At 32.1% G+C, this 20,575-nt stretch overlaps 1 protein-coding gene across 1 annotated transcript in view; it reads right to left on the minus strand.

Annotated features, from left to right (window-relative positions):
* Positions 1–1,382: 1,382 nt before the first annotated feature.
* LOC147074843 (uncharacterized) overlaps positions 1,383–20,575 on the minus strand; it is a 181,267-nt gene continuing 162,074 nt past the window's right edge. Inside the window, exons 3-7 of the mRNA XM_085942683.1 lie at positions 8,034–8,181; positions 5,280–5,485; positions 4,096–4,137; positions 2,522–2,673; positions 1,383–1,401 (exon numbers count right to left, since the gene is read on the minus strand). Of these exons, the coding sequence (XP_085798809.1) occupies positions 1,383–1,401; positions 2,522–2,673; positions 4,096–4,137; positions 5,280–5,485; positions 8,034–8,181 (567 nt within the window). The remainder of the gene's footprint in view (positions 1,402–2,521; positions 2,674–4,095; positions 4,138–5,279; positions 5,486–8,033; positions 8,182–20,575) is intronic.

The following is a 20,575-nucleotide window of genomic DNA, read 5'->3' on the forward strand; positions in this document are numbered from 1 at the left end:
CAAAATACTGGAAAACATAAATAAATTTCAGGAATTTACGTTTAATAAAAATCACAACTCTGACCTCGCACGTTTTAGTCATTATAAAACATCAAACAAAAAATACTTTAAACACATTGAAAAAAAAATATTAAAAATCACAAATTGGTTGATACATTGTTTTAAAAATATAGTAGTGTCAGATTTCCCTCTCTTTCCTCTTTATTTTTTTTATATTTATTCAAAAAGTAAATTAATTTTATTGTATTCTGCCAATTGTTTTTAGTAAAAAACCATGTGGATAAATCAACAACATAAACAGTAGGTATGTAGCTGATGTAAAAAATATTATGTTGATGTAGTACCTAATAAAAGTTGACATTTATTTTATTGTTAAAGTAAAATAATATTAGGTACCATGTATGTACAGAAGTAAAAACATGTTATCCTGACATTTGGTTATATGGCTTAAAACATCCTGGTTGTAAAAAGATTAATCTATATAATTTTAATATAATAAAATTTTGTATTGATTAATCTTGTTTTTGTAAATGCCCAATGAATTGAGTTTTGGAAGAAAAACAAATTAAAAAATATATTTACAGATTTTTTTAGAATCGTTTTAGAACTCATCATATTTTTACACATAAGAGGTTTTTACACGTTTTTCTTAGATGAGTTCTAAAAAATGTAGAAAAGGTAGAAAATATTCTCAACAAGAAAACCCTTTTGCTGTAAAAATAAAATTGTTATGCACGCATAACAAAAATCATAAAATGATTTCTAATTATAAATTGCAAAAATATGTTTCTAGTATTTTTTTCAATAAAAAATATAAATAGGATAATATACGCTGTAATTAATTTAACTCATTGCAAAATAAAAACGTAGTAAATTACATTTTCTTAAAAAAATAATTTGCTTGAGAATATTTTCGATTTTCTACACTGGACATTATTGTTTAAATAAACTAAAAAAAAATAGCACAAAAATCGACCTGCGAAGATTTCACATAGTATTTTATTTTTACAAATAGAAAATAATTAAATTCACTATATTAGTCATTTTCTAAGCTTATTTAAAACTTAGTTAAATTTGCACTTTTTCATTAAGGTAGAGTTTAACTATCTTGAAAATATTTATTATTAGAATAATTACTATTACGTTTTAATATTATTACAAATTTTATAATATATATATTTATATTCTTTTCATATATATATACCTAATATATATAAAATTTAATCATAATGTCTCAATTTATTTTTTATACCGGTCTTATAAAAACACTTTTATAACTATATATATTATGAAATAATTTTTATACGTATTTTTATATAAAATTTACAATAAAGATAGCTAAGTGTCCTATTAACTAAACTAAACACACTTCATAGTGGGTGTTAAACGGCAGGCCATACCCTGGAATAAAAGAAAACAATTAATTAGTAAACAATATTATTAATTTGGTATTATCATTAACACAGGAAGAAAATGTTTACATCTAAATAATCAATAATCATTGAATTCATAGATTAATTCTTAAATTCCACGTAACCAACATTTAAAAAAAATATAAGATTCAAGATTATTAATGTCTAGACATTGAGTTTACATACCATAAAATAATTTAAAATACAAATGATGATAATTACTTAATTATTTCATACTTTCCTATCATTCCAGCTAAGCTTGACTAGTAGTAGGTTTTGTATGAATATGGAAAAATATTAGGTATGCTCTTAGGATACTTATATAAAAATCTAAAACTATTTTATACATGAATGCGGCTATGCAATAGGTATCTATAAGTACATACAGCATGAAAATATTGTCGCTAAAGTGGTAGCATATTTTTTGGATTTGATAGCGTTAGCACATTATAAAAGCAGCTAATAGTGGAACCAAATATTTCTCAACTAGGTAGATACTATGTAAATAATATAATGTATGTCCCTAATACATGGTTACACAGGTGGAGAACGATATAATTCGGCGCCGTCGACTAGGACTAGACGACGCCGACTGGATATCAGGACATTTGGACGACAAGACATGTAGGCACCGCATAATTAAATAAATATGGCAATATTATTGCAGTTTCGAGCCAGAGTTTTACTGCAACCATATACCTCGTTTTATTACACGTGTATTTTATATGACGCCCAAATGTCCTTCGTCCAGTTGTTCTTGTGTCCAGTCGGTAGCGCCAAGTCGTCATGAATACGATCACATAAAGTTTTACCGGTTTTATTTTGTATTTTTCACCACAATGTTTCTTATTATAAATTGCTTTAAATGTTATTTATTTTTGATAAAATATGTTAGTTATTTTTTTTAAATAGATTTATCTGCAATTTATATCATCAGAAGACCGGTTTAGTCTTACATATTTATTTTTATTATATTACTGGATCCTGATTCTATATAAACATACTGCACATAATAATATGAACCAAAGGTTAGGTAAAAAAATAATTTTAATTCGGATTTATTTAGGTAGTAGATACCTACTTTTTTAATAAATTGATTCCAGACTCACGTTAGTAAACCAGCGGGCCCCGGATCCGCAGGCTGGTACCAGGAGTACTGGGGGACGTATCCTGGATGATGAGCAGGTTGAGGGCCCCCTAGTGGGGCTCCCAGAGGGGCCCCGGTGCCGGGTTTCATGTCCCATGCGCCCGCCGCTCCGCCCTATTGGTAAAAATAACAAAAATAACGTTAAAATCATACATTCGTGTTATAGAAAATTGTGAATAGGTACACAGTTTAATATTATATAATATCTTCAATCCTTCATAATAAAAGTATACTTATCTATTTATTCAAAATTATAATGTATTTATTTATACTAGTAAAATAATTTGGCCATTTGATATAAACAAGAAAATAAATTACAATGGTAAATTTTATAAAACTAATCATCAAATTCTTCCAACATTTCAATATTTTAACCAAACTAAAGAACTCATTAAGTCTCACAGTTATCAATCGTTCACATTAACCAGATACTACCTATCTACAATATTTACCTCAAACATATCATTATATATCTCACTGTTCTGGCAGAAGACACTAATTCGAAAAAATTACATATTGAGTTAGTTATACCAAAATGTTTCTTATTTCAAACTTTACCGTCTGGAAACCTTCTTAATAAATAAACAGTCTTTATTTTAAAGTCATCCTTTTTACGATTAATTAATAAACTCACATGATAGACTATTTCAAACATTTTAACAACTTCAAAGTCAAATTACTCAAAACTACTATTCTCCAGTTAGTGTGTTCTGCCAGAAAAGAGACGATATATCATAGCACTTTTAAAAAAAAATAATACTATCGACCGAGGGTATTTGATGGAATTTGAATTTAAATTCTAATTGATTTAAGTTTTTTTTACTAGATATTAGTCATTTTTTGCGACCCGGGTTTCGCCTTTTGGCCTTTAGGCACTATGCGCACTCACCAATGGTAAATGCACACTGAGAAGGCATACAATTATTTCTTGCTTATATAAGTAATACATTAATAGAATAAAAGAAGGTAAACAACTGATTATCTACTAAGTGAAGGATCAAGTAGGTACCTATACAAATTAATTGAAGTCATTGTAAAAATCAGTCGTACATACAATAAAATCATTATTTATTGAATATTCCTACAATATAATAAGAAACACTTCAGAAAAATATCTATTAGATATGTACCTACTTATTCTTTTTTAGAAAAAGTATTTGTACCGATTGAAACAGCTTAAACACATAACCATTTTAATCCAAGAGTTTTTGGGCCTTGCAAAATTATGTAAATATTTTTTCCTTCAATTAGTATGACTTAAAAAATAGTCAGTTATAAATGTTATATTGGGATTCGAACCCATATTCTCCTTTTCACGGAGCATCATTAACTTTTTATAAGTTAGTTATAACAGTTATATTCATTTAGTGATATAAACTGAGACAGGTAGAACCAAATGTGTTGAGTTTCATTGTTCCATACAAAATAATATCGTGAAACATATAAATAGATTATTTGTTGTCTTTGATTCCGCTTTCCTCATTTATATTTTCAACCAGTTTTTAATAAATGTTTAATAATAAAAATATAACTAACCAGAAAAGGAGGATAGTGCTGGTTGTATGATCCGCCAGCCGTCTAAAGATAAACAGAAATACAAAAAAACATTAAAAATACATTCAAAATAATACGGAAAAACAACCATGGATATAGCTAACTATTGTTAACTAATATTGTACCTATTAAAATGTCGGGTAATATTGTCTTTGACTACTAACTTTTCTTTATTAATAGCATTTGGGGTAAACATTTTTTTTAAAACATGTTTGATTCTACGAAGATCCATAATATGGAGCTCCACTTTGTGGAGGTTGTATTAACAGATTTTCGTTGTTTACGAGAAATCGATGTTAGCCATTTTCACAAAATATTATTATCCAAACACACATTAAAAAACAATATGTGAATTTACCAGACCCGGGGTTCGAAGCCGGGACCCATGACATTATAAGCCGATGCGTAACCGTTCGTTGCTGTTCGTTGCTGTAGGTAGTATTTCATTGAAATAAACTAATAAAAGTAGATCATAGTCTATCAATTTTACTGTACCTAATTGATAGTATGTACCTACCTTAGTTTATAAATTATTGATAGTATAAATTGTAGTTACATCAACAAAAATTTGGAGTGATTCGTGACGTCGGTTAGTAATTAAAGTAATTTACCTTTGATTCAAAATACAAAAGCTGATTGTCAACAGTAACTCAGTTTGGAATGCGCTTTAGAGAGTATTGTAAAAGCCATTAATTAAAATTTATCGCGATTAGATAGGATACCTATAGCATTGTGGTCGATATCCATGGGCGTGAATCCCGAGAGACGCAGGTTCGATTCCCGCTGGGTATCGTATTTTTTTCAAAAAAGATTTTTTCTATTTGTTATATATTTTCTCTGTAAGTGTTTTCAAAATTATGTAGGTATGTTTAAAACAAGTATATAAAAGCAAACGGTTTTTTGAACAAAAAAGACAAAACTTATTATTTTGTTTATTATGATATTTTTCATATGAGCATGAAAAGCACTTTTTTCCATAATAAGCCTTGATTGAAGATTGAAGAAAGTATGGCATAGCATAGCATAAAGTTAAAAAATCAATTATCTACAATAATTTAAAATTTAAATGCTTTCAAAAGGGTACCAAAAAGAATCAAAAAAACATTTGATAATATTCCTAGCACTTATCTGAAAATATGTAGGTATTGTGTAATAATTGTATTTACCTTAACGTCCCAAGGTACTGGAGGTGGTCCTTTGACATCCCAGGGCGCAGGCGGACTAAGTCCCGGAGACAATTCGCTGACGGGCGTCGATGAAGGAGTTGGCGAATGGACGCCACCCCCTGGGCCACCTACACCTCCGGGTCCACTCGCTCCGCCGAGGTATTGGTTTGGAGAGTGCTGGGACCCACTACTGCTTCCACCACCGCCTACGAAGAAAACGATAAGGATTATTTGAATGGTTTGTATTTGAAACATATTTTGATTTTTGTCTCTAAACCATTCGATCACCAATGACCCTAAATGCTGAGTGTGGTTTTTTTTTTAATTTTCTATCCTAATAGTTATTAAAAATATGTAGTGATTTCTTATTTACTTTCTATTTAGCTATCAATAATGTGGGTTCATATCAGCGTCGCCAGATAATTTTATCAAATCGGGATTTGTACCATGTGAAAAGAAAAATATAAAAAATTGGGGGCTAGAAGCAAAAAGCGGGACAACCTAAAACCGCATAGTTCAATATTTCTAATATTTTTTTTATATACCTAATATCAATCATAAATGACACAACACAAAACTACAAAATTCTTTAACTATCAAAATATATTTTTTTCGACACTCGCCTATTTTTGTACTTAGCCGAAGATTTTACTTCCTGCGCATCTAATTTATACACAAGATTGATCAGCTGCTATCGGCGGATATCGAGGGTAGTTTAAAGAGGTCAGAAAACTGGCCGATTTTGAAGACTACGTATAGGTACTTACTACCAGTATAAAAAATACTTAGTATCGAAACCAAAATACTTACTAGTATTTGGAATATTATATAGAGCGTTTGGCGTACAAAACTGTGTCAGTGCTTTTTAGAAGCCATTTTTAGACAAATGAAATTAGCTTGAACATATTTTTAATCTATTTTTCCGGAAATCAGTTGAATAACTGATGCCATTTCCGTCCATCGCGTTATTTTGTCTTAACCTAGAAGTCTTATTTGTTGAATAAGCGTGAATTTAGCTGTCCCGCGTGACAATCTAATTTTTACCACGTTTTTATTAGCTCGTATTCTTGTTTGTCCGGTACAATTTTTTTCATGTTTGTCCAAGATTTATATTGGACGATTGAAGATTTTTAACTAACTTCCCGACTAGCTAGACATTTGAAACTTTTAGAATATATCAGAACACGACGACAATGCATTATTTTAATACTTTTAGCCATTTTTAAGCAGAATTGAATTCATGTTCGGTTAATTCTGTTTTATATGGAAAGTTATTTCGGAAAAAATCGTAAAAAGTAAAACACTATTATTGGTTGCTAAGGGGGTCTTAGCAACTAAATTATTAATATATACGTGCGTTACTATGGAAATCAATATGAAATGTCAAAATGACATTTCAGTATTATATATTTATTCAGCATTTCTATCAAGTACAAAAAAACGTATTTATTAATACATAGAATTGTCAAGTTTATAAGATTCAACAGAAAATTTAAAAACGTGGTATATAAAAAGTTCTTTTTATCTTGTAATTATTCTTAAAAAACTGGGCGTCCCGCAAAAATCGGGACGTATGGCAACATTTGTTCATATGCATGAAAGATTTGGTGTTTTACAGAATGCATTTTTAAATGTTTTTAGATTTCTCAAATGTAGGTAGGTACCTATAATCAACAAATCGACTTTATTTCCCACTTCTTTTAGATATTGTCGCTGCAAGATTTTTTTCTTTTCACAGATAATATAATATATTACCTACCTATTATTCATGTTGGAAAAATATACTTTTTATCACGATTTTCCTCTCATGCTGAATACATGAATGTCATAATAGGAATGTATCTCACGGAAAATGCTGATCTTAATCAATGGTTGTCAATGGAAACTGAATAAACAATGGATATTCGGAGAACTTCATGAACATATTAAACTAATATAAGATTGTTGCACTAAAAACGACTTTATTGGTTTTGATTTTACCCACCAGTAGCAACCACAATACATCAGCGGCGGAGGGTGGAGGTAGTCTGTTAAGATCCGACATAAATAGTGTACCTATACTAAACTTTGTCAGTCAAACGTACGTTTTGTTTTTTTGAACTAAGACTACATTGTGTAGAATGTAGATAGTGTTTAGTATAGTGTTTTATAGATGGAAGAATATTTTTTATCGATTATGGTTTGGTTTAAGCAGGGTTTAATGAATTAAAAAAAACTATCCAACACCTTCTGTAATATGTATTCTTAATTCGACGAAAACAAATATTTAAGTATGACTGAAAAAGTGTGCACTATCTTGTCGGATCTCCCATAGCATACCTAAACTATAATGGTTTAGGCATGGTTTAATTAGATTTTAAAAACTAACCAGCACCATCTTCAAATTATATTCTTGAAAACAAATAATTATGACTTTCAAAGCTTAGTGTGCAATATTTAAGTCTAATCTTGACAGCCTATGTCCACCCCTCGCCACTGTAATATACCTATTTACTATTTTATGCAATGCTATTTTAGTTAGATCTTAGATCCATGAAACGCCAGTTAGTTCTAATTATTCACTTTAAGTCACTGAGATCAATACGGCATTTCAATTTAGTTAATTAATAAATACAATTTTATCACTTAAAAGGTTAAGTAGATTTTTCTATTTTCTTACCATTCTGGTCACACTACTATTCATATGATCAATTTTGGGTGTCAAATCCTTTATTTATATCTAGAGAAAAAAAAATAATTATTTTTTTAGCTCACCATGCATAATTTGACTGGAGTTGGGAGACGCTCCTGGGGGAGCAAGTCCTAAGCCATGCGGATGTGCACCACCGGCACCAGGTCCTGACTGCGCCGCCTTCATCATTTTCTTGTATTTACTTCTTCTGTTTTGGAACCAGATTTTAACCTGCAATTTAACAAAGAAAACATACACTTAGAATTTAATAATAATTTAAAAAACGCGAAAGATTTATAATATAACCAATGCATATCGATAAATATTTTTTTTTACTTTGCCGACTTGTAGATTTTTGAACCATGATAATCGATAGGGGTACAATGGTACAATCAGATCATTGCTGAAGTGAGTGCTTGACGTGATCACAAAGAGGCGCTATGCGTGACTGGGACATGTAATCCGTCCAACAACACGACGCTTCGCGCAGCGTTTTTACAATAGCGATCTACACGCTGTATGTCACTGGGCCGAGATACCTAGTGTTAATAGTCATAACTATGGGAATTTACTGAAATATCTTCTGCCATACCAGTCAATTTTAAAGTGTGTATTTAAAAGAAATTATCAGGTAAAATGTGCACCTACCTAACTATCTATTAATTAGTAGGTGTGTACATATAGACACATAGCTCGCAAACAGGATAGGCAACTGGACGAATGCTATAATCCAGTGGAACAAAGGGAACATAATACGACCAAACGGTCTTTCCAAGGTACGTTGAATTAACGAAATAAGAATATTAAGGTTCGGAGAAATTACGTGACAGAAAAGAACAAGAAACCGATAATTGTGGAGAGAACTTGAAATGGACTTCATCCAGCAGTAGATTAGGACCAATATTTCAAATTTGTACATATTGATATAGTAGACACAGAGTTTTTTAAGTCCTGCCTATACAAAACCACAGTCGATAACAAAATATTCTTCTATCTATAAAATATCTAAAACTGTGCATAATTTTAGATATTTTATAGATAAACGAATATTTATCTGACTATTATGTATCTACTATGGCTTGGATTGCGGAGGGTTTAGTTGAATTTTAAAAACAAACAAACACTGTCTACATATTGTAGCAATAGTTCAATGAAAACAAATACGTTTGACTGACAACGTTTAGTGTGCACTATTTATATCGAATCTTAACACCCTACCTCCACCCTTCGCCACCAGTAGACACACTTTTTAGAAAATCCATCACACGGTGTTTTCGTTTCTCATAGAACCACGGTTAATGTGGTAAATTAACAAAAACGTATGATTTCTCATTTAAAAACTAATTATTATCGAACTTAAAATACAGTGTACCTACTCTGCGACCCCTTATATAGAACGCCACTGCCAACGTGAATGATACTAATAAGCAGGTGCATTAATATTTAAGGAGAGGATATATAATAATTTTATATGGAGACTAAATAAAATTAGGGGTTTATTGTATATCAAATCTCTTCCCGCTGTTTTGAAATTATCGCTAATTCGCTGGAGGTATGAGCATTCGAGACCCGCTGCGATGATTAAGGCCTGTTGCGTTACTGGGGAGATTTCCTATAGGTATAACACTGCAGGTCAAAAAAAACTCAGTTTGCAAATAAATAATAAAAAAAAAAAACGGGAATCTTATAAAAGGAACTATGCGACAAAAATAAAAAGATATGATAGGTACATATGTAGTTATTAGATTAAGTTTCACCGATAACCCACCATTAATAATATTTCAGAACGTCATCGTTATAGAGGAGTGTTTTTTCATTGCTAATGGTACATAGAGTACTTGGTGTCTACGAGGGAACATTTCTCAGCTTTTAAAAAGTTTGCGGCATTATACGGCGAGCGAGAAGGTCTTTTCTCATCGAGAATTGACCGTAATACCTACATTATATGGACGTAGGAATCACGCACACTCTAGTGCACGCCAACCAAGGTCTTGGGAAGTTGCTCCTGGGACACTTTCGGCACAAATTTTAACAGCGCCTATCGTTTGTTACGCCACGGTATACGCCTGCATAACGGGTGTGGAGACGTGGCGGGTGGTGGAGGGAAAAGCAAATACATAGAGTATTTTTTTATATATTTTACCACGTTTTTCTTAGCTCCTATTCTTGTTTGTCCGGTGGTTGTTTATCCAGTACAAATTTTGCAATCAATTTTTAATTAACTTCCCGACTAGGTAGACATTTGAAACTTTTAGAATATATCAGAACACGATGCCAATGCATTCTTTTAATACTTTTAGCCGTCTTTAAGTAGAATCGAATTCATTTTCAGTTAATTCTGTTTTGTATGAAAAGTTATTTCGGAAGAAATCCGTAATCCAATCCACTATTATTGGTTGCTAAGGGGGTGGTACTAGCAACTAAATTAATAATATATACGTGCGTTACTATGGAAATCAAAATGACATTTCAGTATTCTATATTTGTCTGTGTGTTTGTTGCAAAATAGCAAAAAAATGATTCGTTGACAATTGCCTTATTTCTCCTAAATTATTAATACATAGAATTGTCAAGTTTATATGATTCAACAGAAAATTTAAAAACGTGGTATATAAAAAGTTCTTTTTATCTTGTAATTATTTGAAAATAGTATTTCTGAATTTTACGAAATCAATGTCTTTTCCCGTGCTTAATACTGGGTTAAATGATCATTTTTTATTACACTTATCGATACGATGGACGAGTGGTAATGTGTTGTGAACTTTCGGCTTCGAATCCCGGGTCTGCCAAATACATAAATGTCGTTTTTCGATGTGTGTTTGAACTCATAACATGGGCTTAATAGGTTACGTAAGTTGCTAACCATGCCATGGCATGGCGGGAAGCACGAGAGTTGGCGATGGACCGAGGAAAGTGAAGCGAACTTGTTCTTGCACTATTTCCCAATGATGGGGCGTGACAGGGTGAAAGAAGAAGAAGAAGAAGATTAAGTTTCTAACACCCTTTTCTTGTTAAAAAAAGCCTGTTAAGAAACGTTATCGTAAGGCGATCAGGATCCACATCGGATTTTAATTACTTAAATGATTTGTGAATTTTGTAAATTTATCTATGGTGACCTCAGCTTATTACGATTATAAGACAGGTAAAAATATAATTCCTATTAATATTCCTTACTGATATTTCTTGTCGGAAAGAGACACAATTATTAATATTGTACACATCATATTTAATATTTTTTTTATTTATATAACCAATTGGTTAATCACAGTTATGTGAATACAAAATATTAATATTATATAGCAAACAAAATGATAATAATTGTTTTAATAATAATACTTAGTTTTTTTTACATGATTTGCTTTCAATCTGAACCAAGTTTCCGTCGCTGAATGTTGAAATTTTAGTCACCGACGGAAACACTGTCAGTCTGCTCACAGTGTTTACAGAAAATTGAACGCCGCGACCAATTGGACGCAGAAAAAGAAACTACACTATATTTTAAATCCTGGATTTTTTGCATTTTAAAGTTAAATGTATGCATTAATCATACACTGTAATCCGCCATGATCAGACATACTTGAAACAAAGTGGTCAGAAGACGAACACAATTATTATTATTTAAGTATAATGATATACTATAAGTATATAACTATATATATTTATATACTTATGTATTTTTCAAAATTGTATTAATTTGTTTTGATCGATTGAATTCCTGATATTTAACTCTTTTAATTTTTAACTTAATTATTATCGAAACTCATTTTATTTAGCCTGAAGTAGCCAACTACTAGTTATATGAAGAATTACTTATTACCACGTTTTTCTTAGCTCGTATTATTGTTTGTCCGGTGGTTGTTTATCCACTACAAATCTTGCAATCGATTTTTAACTAACTTCCCGACTAGACATTTGAAACTTTTAGAATATATCAGAACACGATGCCAATGCATCTTAGAATTGAATTCATTTTCAGTTAATTCTGTTTTGTATGAAAAGTTATTTCGGAAGAAATCCGTAATCCAATCCACTATTATTGGTTGCTAAGGGGGTGGTCCTAGCAACTGAAGTATTAATATATACGTGCGTTACTATCGAAATCAAAATGACATTTCAGTATTCTATATTTGTTTGTTTGTTGCAAAATAGCAAAAAAATATTGACAATTGCCCTATTTGTCCTAAATTATTAATACCTACCTACATAGAATTGTCAAGTTTATATGATTCTACAGAAAATTTAAAAACGTTGCATATAAAAAGTTCTTTTTATCTTTTAATTATTTTTGAATAACTAAGAATATTGCATACCACCATTAGTATGTACCATACCATGGTACCACCATACCATTTTTATGTAGGTACCAAGTATTGGTGACGTCTTCAATATTTTTTTTGTTCATTCAATTTAAAGTATTAATAGATTTCTAAAAACGTTTTGTTCAGTTGAGAGTTTCGTATTATTAAACGGACAAAATCAGTTCATATCATGAATAAATTATTTGGAATCGGTAAGTATTGTTAATTCAATGACTTTTCACCAACAACCAGCTGTCAGCATTTAAGTGTATATCAAACCAAGACCAATTTAGACTTACGACATCAATAATTAGATAATCAAATACCAGTAGTGGTTTTCGGTGCGTAGAGATCTGAGGCGTTGACTGGTTTGGAGGTATCCTTACAAAAAATAATCTTGAACGATAAACGTTCATTGATTAATAAAACTATAGCAACACAAACATAGACCCTTCCAAGCCAATCTAACCCGCATGACACTCTGTCTTTATCGAGCATATCACGAGGCTCTATGTTTTTATGTGAAACATCAGTAATTTTTTTTACGCCTGGTAATGTCTCAGGACCAGATACCCAAGACTGAAGAGTTGTCACACTCTCACTTGAGCTTTGATTTGAAGCGAGTTTACTTAGTTGACTTTATTTAATTAAAGGTGCCATGAGAGAGAAAAGCATAGATAATTAATATAAAAAATAAATAAGTTTAATGATACATAATAATATATAATATAAAGTCAAAGGTAAGATCTTCACGACCGCAATAAGACGACGCAAATTTCTTATAAGCATTATAATTGGCATTTGTGGGGACCAGGTCGGACGGCCCGATGAGCTCAACAGCATATAGTAATACACAGTTATTATGGTAACATGGTTTTTTAATTCATTTATACACTTAGATAGTGAAAAACCACCCCACCTCAAAAACCGACACTGATGAACACCTATAATCTATATCAAGATCATGGCCCCCACAAGGGAGGGGCTGACAGGGCTCTAGCCTGGAGGCCCGGCGTAGCAAGTCGACCAGTTAAATGAGAAAAACAAACACCACAATTTTGCTCTAATAGTAAAAAAGTCGTGTGTGTTTCCTGACTATCCCATATGCCGAAGGGTTCCACATTACTTGGGTACCACAAAAGGTGGTCGCCATCAGTGCTTCATAACATTATGCTGAGTGCCGATAACTTGATAAATCAACTGGATTTATTTAAAAATCGCTAAAAATACACGGAATACTCTTAACCCTGGATTTCCGAGGAAACCACATGGGGAACACTACTGTAGAAAATCACACTGCCCTTAACCTTAGCGATAGGTAGGAGGGCGCCATAGATACTGGCCTGGGGGCCCGCTTCAGGATGTGGGGGCCATGATCAAGATCATTGCTTTGTTAATTGACAACTCTGATATTCTTGTTAGTATTGATATGATGTGTATTTCTGTATGTAAGTATCTTATAAATTGAGAGCTTCGGTGTTTGTTCTTTCAATGTGGCGTTGGTAATGCCAATTATTTGAAGGTAATAACTGTGATCTAGCAAACAAAATAACTATCTTTTGCGATAATTAATGGTATTTTATGCGTAATTAAATAAGTTGTTTTAGCACCTACGAAGACATAAATTTAATATTCCCCAGTGCTAGATTTTTCATAATATAATGTTCGTAAAAAAAGGGAAAGCATTGTATGAAATATTTATTAATTCCTAAGTCGGCCGACGGCGGCGCTGCTTCTACGTCACGAAATACAGAATTTAGCCCCGTCGCCTGACTCCACCCCTTCACAACCCTTCTCCTGTTGTGCAGGAATATTAAACCAAAATTAAATTAATACTTATTATACAACAGAAATTTTAATCTACGCCACCACATAAATATACTTTAATAAAAATTTTAATTCTGTTTTAAATATCCCAATATATTTTGAGCTTAGTAATAGAAGAGAAATAATCATAAACATCCAGGCTTTGAGAAAATCACATACATAATATATTGTGACCTCACTGAGATCGAGCTCGGGTCCCCGGGTGAAAACCCTGCGCCTTACGGATTGGACTACAACGGGTTGCCATTTAAATCTTTATTATGGTGAACCAGTGTGTCATTTTCCATTTATCACTTAACTATAAACCAGTTGCGAAGGGTGGAGGTAGGCTGTTAAGATCCGACAGAAATAGTACACACTAAACTATCGGCGGCTCTCGTGGTGCAGTGCGTAAGGCGCTGGCCTTCCATCCTGGAGTTCTGGGTTCGATTCCCGGTGAGGTCAAAATATATTTACAACATCTAATATGTAAATTCCTCAAGTCTGGGAGTTTTACAACCATTATTGGGCTTCACGGGCTGTTGTGGTGATTAATAAAGAAACAAAATTTAAAAAATAAAATGTTAGTCAAACGTATTTCATTTCATTGATTGTGTAGATAGTGTTTGTCAGTTTTTAAAATTCAATTAAACCCTGCCTAATCCAAACCATAGTAGAATATTCCTTTATCTAATAAAATATTTAAAATTATGCCAGTGAACCATACATCATTTTAGATATTTTATAGATATAAGAATATTTTCTATCAATTATGATTTGTATTAATGAAATTGAAAAAAAAACTATCTGTAGGTACCAAATAAGTATGACTGAAAAAGTGTGCACAGTTTTTGTCGGATAGCCCAAAGCATATCTAAACTATTATGGTTTCGTTAAGCAGGGTATAATAAATAATAAAAACTAACTAGCACCATCTATAAATTGTATTCTTAGTTCAATGAAAACATATAAGAATGACTGACAAAGTAGATTGTGCACTATTTATATCGAATCTTAACAGTCTACGGACACCCCTCGCCACTGTTATAAACTATTTCACAAGCTTGTTGTGATATGAATCCGCGACATTTTCCTGAAAATGTTTTCATTAAATTGTGACCTCTTATCGCACGCGACCCGTCAGTTGGGACCCCCTACCGCAGGGTTAATACTTTTAACATTTCAACACGCTCCTACAAATAGGCTAGGCCGCAAACGCTATGTCAAACATTTTACAGAGGGGATGAAAAAATAGACTAGCCTCGCGTTCTTGTAAAGCGGACACGATAAGGCACTAAGCCACATTAAGCGACGATATTAATTATATCAAACAAGCATTAGTGAAAATTAATTAAGACGATGAAAGTAAACAAAGCAAAAATACACAATGTTGGGAGCCTTTGAATGGATGTTACTTCATGGTTAATTCTTCCTAACCATTAATGAATGTCTGTCAAAGTAGGTAGAAGATACAACAAAAACTCTATTATGGATACAAGAGACTACATACCTAGGTATTATCAACACAATTGAATGCAGAACTAAAATGGAAGAAGTATTTCCCGATCATGTGAAAGTTGCATAACCTCAAGATAGTGTTAGAAACTGTCAAATACCAATGACAGAGATTCTTCGATGCAAATATTGAAGATGACTAAAATCTTCACTGGGCTGTAGTATCAGAAAAAGAAGAATAGTAAAATAATGCCGAAGATGTAACTACTTCTTCTTCTTCAACCATATCCGCCCCTTAGTTGGAGCATATGTATACCACGTGGCGTCTCCAAGAATCCCTATCGCTCGCCAGTTTTTTTGCTTCATCCCAGGTCAAACCAGCATCCCGTAGCTCCGCCGCATACACTCTACAGATAGTATTTAGCGGCCTTCCAGTACGCCGGAATCCGGTCGGCTAGAAAAACAGGCAAGCCAGGTTGAGGTTCTTTTCTGGCATCCGCAGCACGTGGCCGAGCCAGGCCCAACGTCGCCTCTTCACTCGCGTGATAAGAGGCTGCTTGGGGAGTTCTCTTTTCTCTTCCTTGCTTCTAAAGTTTTGGAGCAACTTTAGGATGTAACTACTAATTAATAATGAAGAGAATAACTCCATTTTTGTTAACGCATTCGCTGCTGAGTAGATAATGATTTTTTAATTAGCATCTTTAAAATGCACGTTAATTACATCGATCGGCCGCCTGGTCATTACGCGCATGTGCGTCTTCAGCGTCCAAAGTATTAAATATAGTAAGTTAAAGTAAGCTCGTTAATTTTGTGCAGTTTGGCGACACTACTTTACAATTTTTTTAATAGTAGGTATGTACCTATACAGGTTTTCACTTATTCTACAAGTCAATGGTTTTTGACAATGTCATTCTAATCTATTTTATTTTATTTGAATAAATTAATAATTTAATTATATCCTTATTTCATCATTATTACAGATGAATTACAATTTTTATATCAGGAACCTTAAAGAAATTATTTTTTAGAATGTTATTTGTAAATACAAAATAGAGGCCCACTGCTTTTTTGTTGATTTCTCTTATTACAACAAGTTATAAAAAAACGTCTTTATTAATTGATATATTTTTATTCATGTTGCTTAATTATTCAGACTATATTTTTCAAGGTATGCTAGGTTTTCACTTTCTTCCATTCGATCTTCTTTGATTTCGATATTTTACACTTAATGCATTTTTATCTACTCTCATGGGGCATGGTTTCCTTTTCAGATTCTATGTTTTTTTTAATATATTTTGCACCTGTTAATTACCCGCGAGATTGCAGCCATGACGTCCTATTCTGGGTCAGAAATGTTTCCTCAATTAAGTTTATCAGGCACCGATAGCGATAGCTGTAAAACTAATTAATGCTCTCCTTAAATGTATAAACATTTTCAGTAGTATCCTGTGTGCCATATTTACTGTATTATTGACATTCTAGTATAATTATAAATATTTTATTGTGATCGTCTTAAATTAATAATTTCGTCTCTGTTCTGGCAGAACACACTTTTTTTTTTTTTTTTTTTTTTTTTTCGACCATGTCCGATCCTGATAGGATCATATGGGCCTCCACAGAGTGGAGGTTTGTATTGACAGATTTTGTTTTTTACGAGAAATGGATGTCAGCCACTTGCTCAACCTATTAGGTCCATACCCTGACACACACAAATTGAAAAACAATTTTTGTACTTGCCAGACCCAGGATTCGAACCTGGGACCCACGGCTTTGTAGTCCAACGCTTATGCCGCGCGGCCACCGTACAGAACACACTAACTGGAGAATACTAGTTTTGAGTAATTTGACTTTGAAGTTGTTAAAATGTTTGAAATGGTCTATCATGTGAGTTTATTAAGTAATCGTAAAAAGTATGACTTTAAAATAAAGACTGTTTATTTATTAAGAAAGTTTCCAGACGGTAAAGTTTGAAATAAGGAACATTTTGGTATAACTAACTCAATATGTCATTTTTTCGAATTAGTGTCTTCTGCCAGAACACTGACGATTTATTTATTTAAATAAATAAAATACCACCACACAAATGACAAGTATTGCCATATCCCGCTGGTGCAATTTCGTGACTATCCCTAAATATTCAGACGTAAATAACATTTGAAGTTGGGATAAGGTGGGGAGGGTAGTGGAAAATGCGTGGCTTTTCTTTTATTATTCTTTACATTGGCTGGCTTTTTTATGTTTAATTTGATATTATGTATGTACATATACTTATCGCCATCGCATTGGTATATGAATATGTTAGTAGATACAATACTGAGAGAATAAAAAAATAGTTACTCAGATTTCAAATAAATACTTACATTGTTATCAACATGATTGTGTCTACATAAAATGAGTGAATCTGAACTGTATATTATAATATGCAATGGATTAAAGTATTTTGACGAATTCAAGCGATTGGCACCGCACTGTAGTTGTGGTGGAGTAGTGGCCGAGTATCCGCCTCAAATGCTGTAGATCTGTGGCTCAACTTCCACGTCTGGAATATTCACATGTTCTTTATCAACATTATGTTTGAAGCCAAGCAAAAGACAGCGGATAGATTTAATGTCAAACAGCGGCGCTTTTATTTTATGCAAATGACGCAACAAATTTGTCAGGAAAATTAAAAGGGGGGGCTCCGAAAGTTCTAAGAGTTATAACCAGTCATAGAAAGTTACTAAATTATACTATATTTAAAACAAATATGCGTATGTCATTCAAACTGATTATAATGTTATTTTTTTGTATGGGGCCTCAAAATCAGTGAATGTGTCAGACATCTATGTAACGAAATACGCCACTGATGTCGATTAACCATTGCATAACAAACAACATGCTTTAAGATCAAAAGTGATCTACAAGATTCAAGAGAATGAAATCGAGGACCCCTTAAATAAAGATAGTCAGAAAATACTTGGTTAAGAGTCAGAGTCCACATATTCAGAGTTCATATATACATAAAAAATAGTGAATTTAGAATACATTTGGGGGTAAGCCTAAAAAATCTGCGGACTTTGAAAGAAATGTCTATATCTTTCAAAACACTAATTAAAAAAAATATATTTTTATTCAATACGCAAGTACTTATTATCGGATATATCTGTATAAATTTCTTCCATCATTGCACATCTAATCAATTTGAAAATAAATCCACATACGTCTCATAAATAGTGTCCATGCAACGGAAATAAAGTCAAACCTCCTAAATACCAGAAAATATGCTCATTTTGTATAGAGAGCTTGTTCATTGTTTGCATTTTTTTTTTACTTCGAACTTTTCGAAGTTATTACTGGGTGCTGAAAAAAAAATTAAATTTATGAGGATTACAAGATCGAATAATGATATGTCATTATGGTGCACTATCTTTTCTCACGTTGTCAGATGCGATAGATCTAGAATTATTATATATAAGGACCACTAGGCACTCATCCACTCAGCTGTCCCCGTAAGAAATGAGCAGACAACGAGAAAAGGGACTCTGAGAGGCTGTGTGTGACCGACCGCTGAAAGAGATTCCCGGATAGAGGTCCAGGAGGGTGGTGGCGTAGTCGCACATGGACCTGAATGATCTGTATCGCCAGTTTAAGTACGTAAGCAAGTAAAGTATACGCTTCATAACTTTGCACTCCGGCTCTAGGATGAAAATAATGTTATATATTCCAAAAATATTTTTTTACATATATTATCAATTTATTTCTATTTATATTATATTAATACAAGTTAATATCATTTGATTTAATTTTATGCGAGGTAATCAGGCAAAGAGGCGTATTAGTGTAGTAAAAAGTGCAAAAAAAGTGCAAAGTTATAAAACGTATAGATACTCTATCTTTTTCCATCATATAAATTACCTTACATATCATAACAAAACTATAAAAGTATTACATTGGAAAACAGTTCAAATAAACACAACGAAGATGCTTGCTTATATTGGACACGATTTATAATAGATTTGTATAAATCTTCGTAAGACATCAAGTAAAGTAATAATTTTATATGTATAGAATACATCATCAGTGACAATTGGTATATAATTATTATATTCCTCGAATCAAACAATCAGTGGTAGCTTCATTAAATCTATATAGATATAATGTATCAAAAGAATAATTATATAAGCACTATTTAGATGCAGGGTTACGTTCATTAGTAAACGAGATGTGCATCAACGTTCGTCTGACTACATTACCCCTCCATAGCAACGCAACGGTTAACAAAACGGCCAATTTAACTATCACTTACGCTTGTTAACCCTTTGGAAATATGTAACACAGATCTCCGAATTATTCCGACGGCCTTATTGACCGGTCAGCATTTAAAATGATTATAATAATAAATTTACTGCTGCGTTTGACTAAACTGAGGGACGCATCATAACAATTTGACTAATTTAAATTGTTTGTTTAATTATGTGGTATTATGTTATTCTAAAAGTTTATCGTGTGTAACTAATGCGCTTTTTTACTTGCTTTATATTACAGAGAGTGGTATTTTATATGGCGTATTTGTGTTTTTATTGTATCTACCTACAACTTTGAAGTAACAGTAAACATCGTTGAATGGAGTTTAGCGATAGGATTATAGTGAACTATGTATAGGACAATATTTAAAAAAAAAATAATATAGCATTTTATTAAATTTATATAGGTGCACATAATATTATGGAATATCTAAATTGTATTATATATCGTCATAAATACTATAACTATATACTTAACTTAATTTTCAATATTTTTGAGTCAGCTATTGAATATTATTCTACATTTCCTTTTCTACAATATGATACAACTAGCTAAGTCAGAAGTTAATGGGAACTGTATTAATTTTGTGTTTGAAAATATTAGATACCTTTAAAACCATAAATGCATTAAATAAATAAAATGATACAGGTACCTATATACAATATTTTTTGTACAATTGAACATTATTTAATTTTACGGTACTGTTCGGTTAAAGCGAATACAGCGGAAAACGCATTTTGAAAATAGCCGATAAACTGGATTATTTGTTAGTTTGGGTTAGT

The sequence above is a fragment of the Rhyacophila brunnea genome, unplaced genomic scaffold (assembly GCF_057557595.1).
Source record: "Rhyacophila brunnea isolate RB1 unplaced genomic scaffold, BYU_Rbru_1.0 scaffold_15, whole genome shotgun sequence".
NCBI classification, from domain to species: Eukaryota; Metazoa; Arthropoda; class Insecta; order Trichoptera; family Rhyacophilidae; genus Rhyacophila; species Rhyacophila brunnea.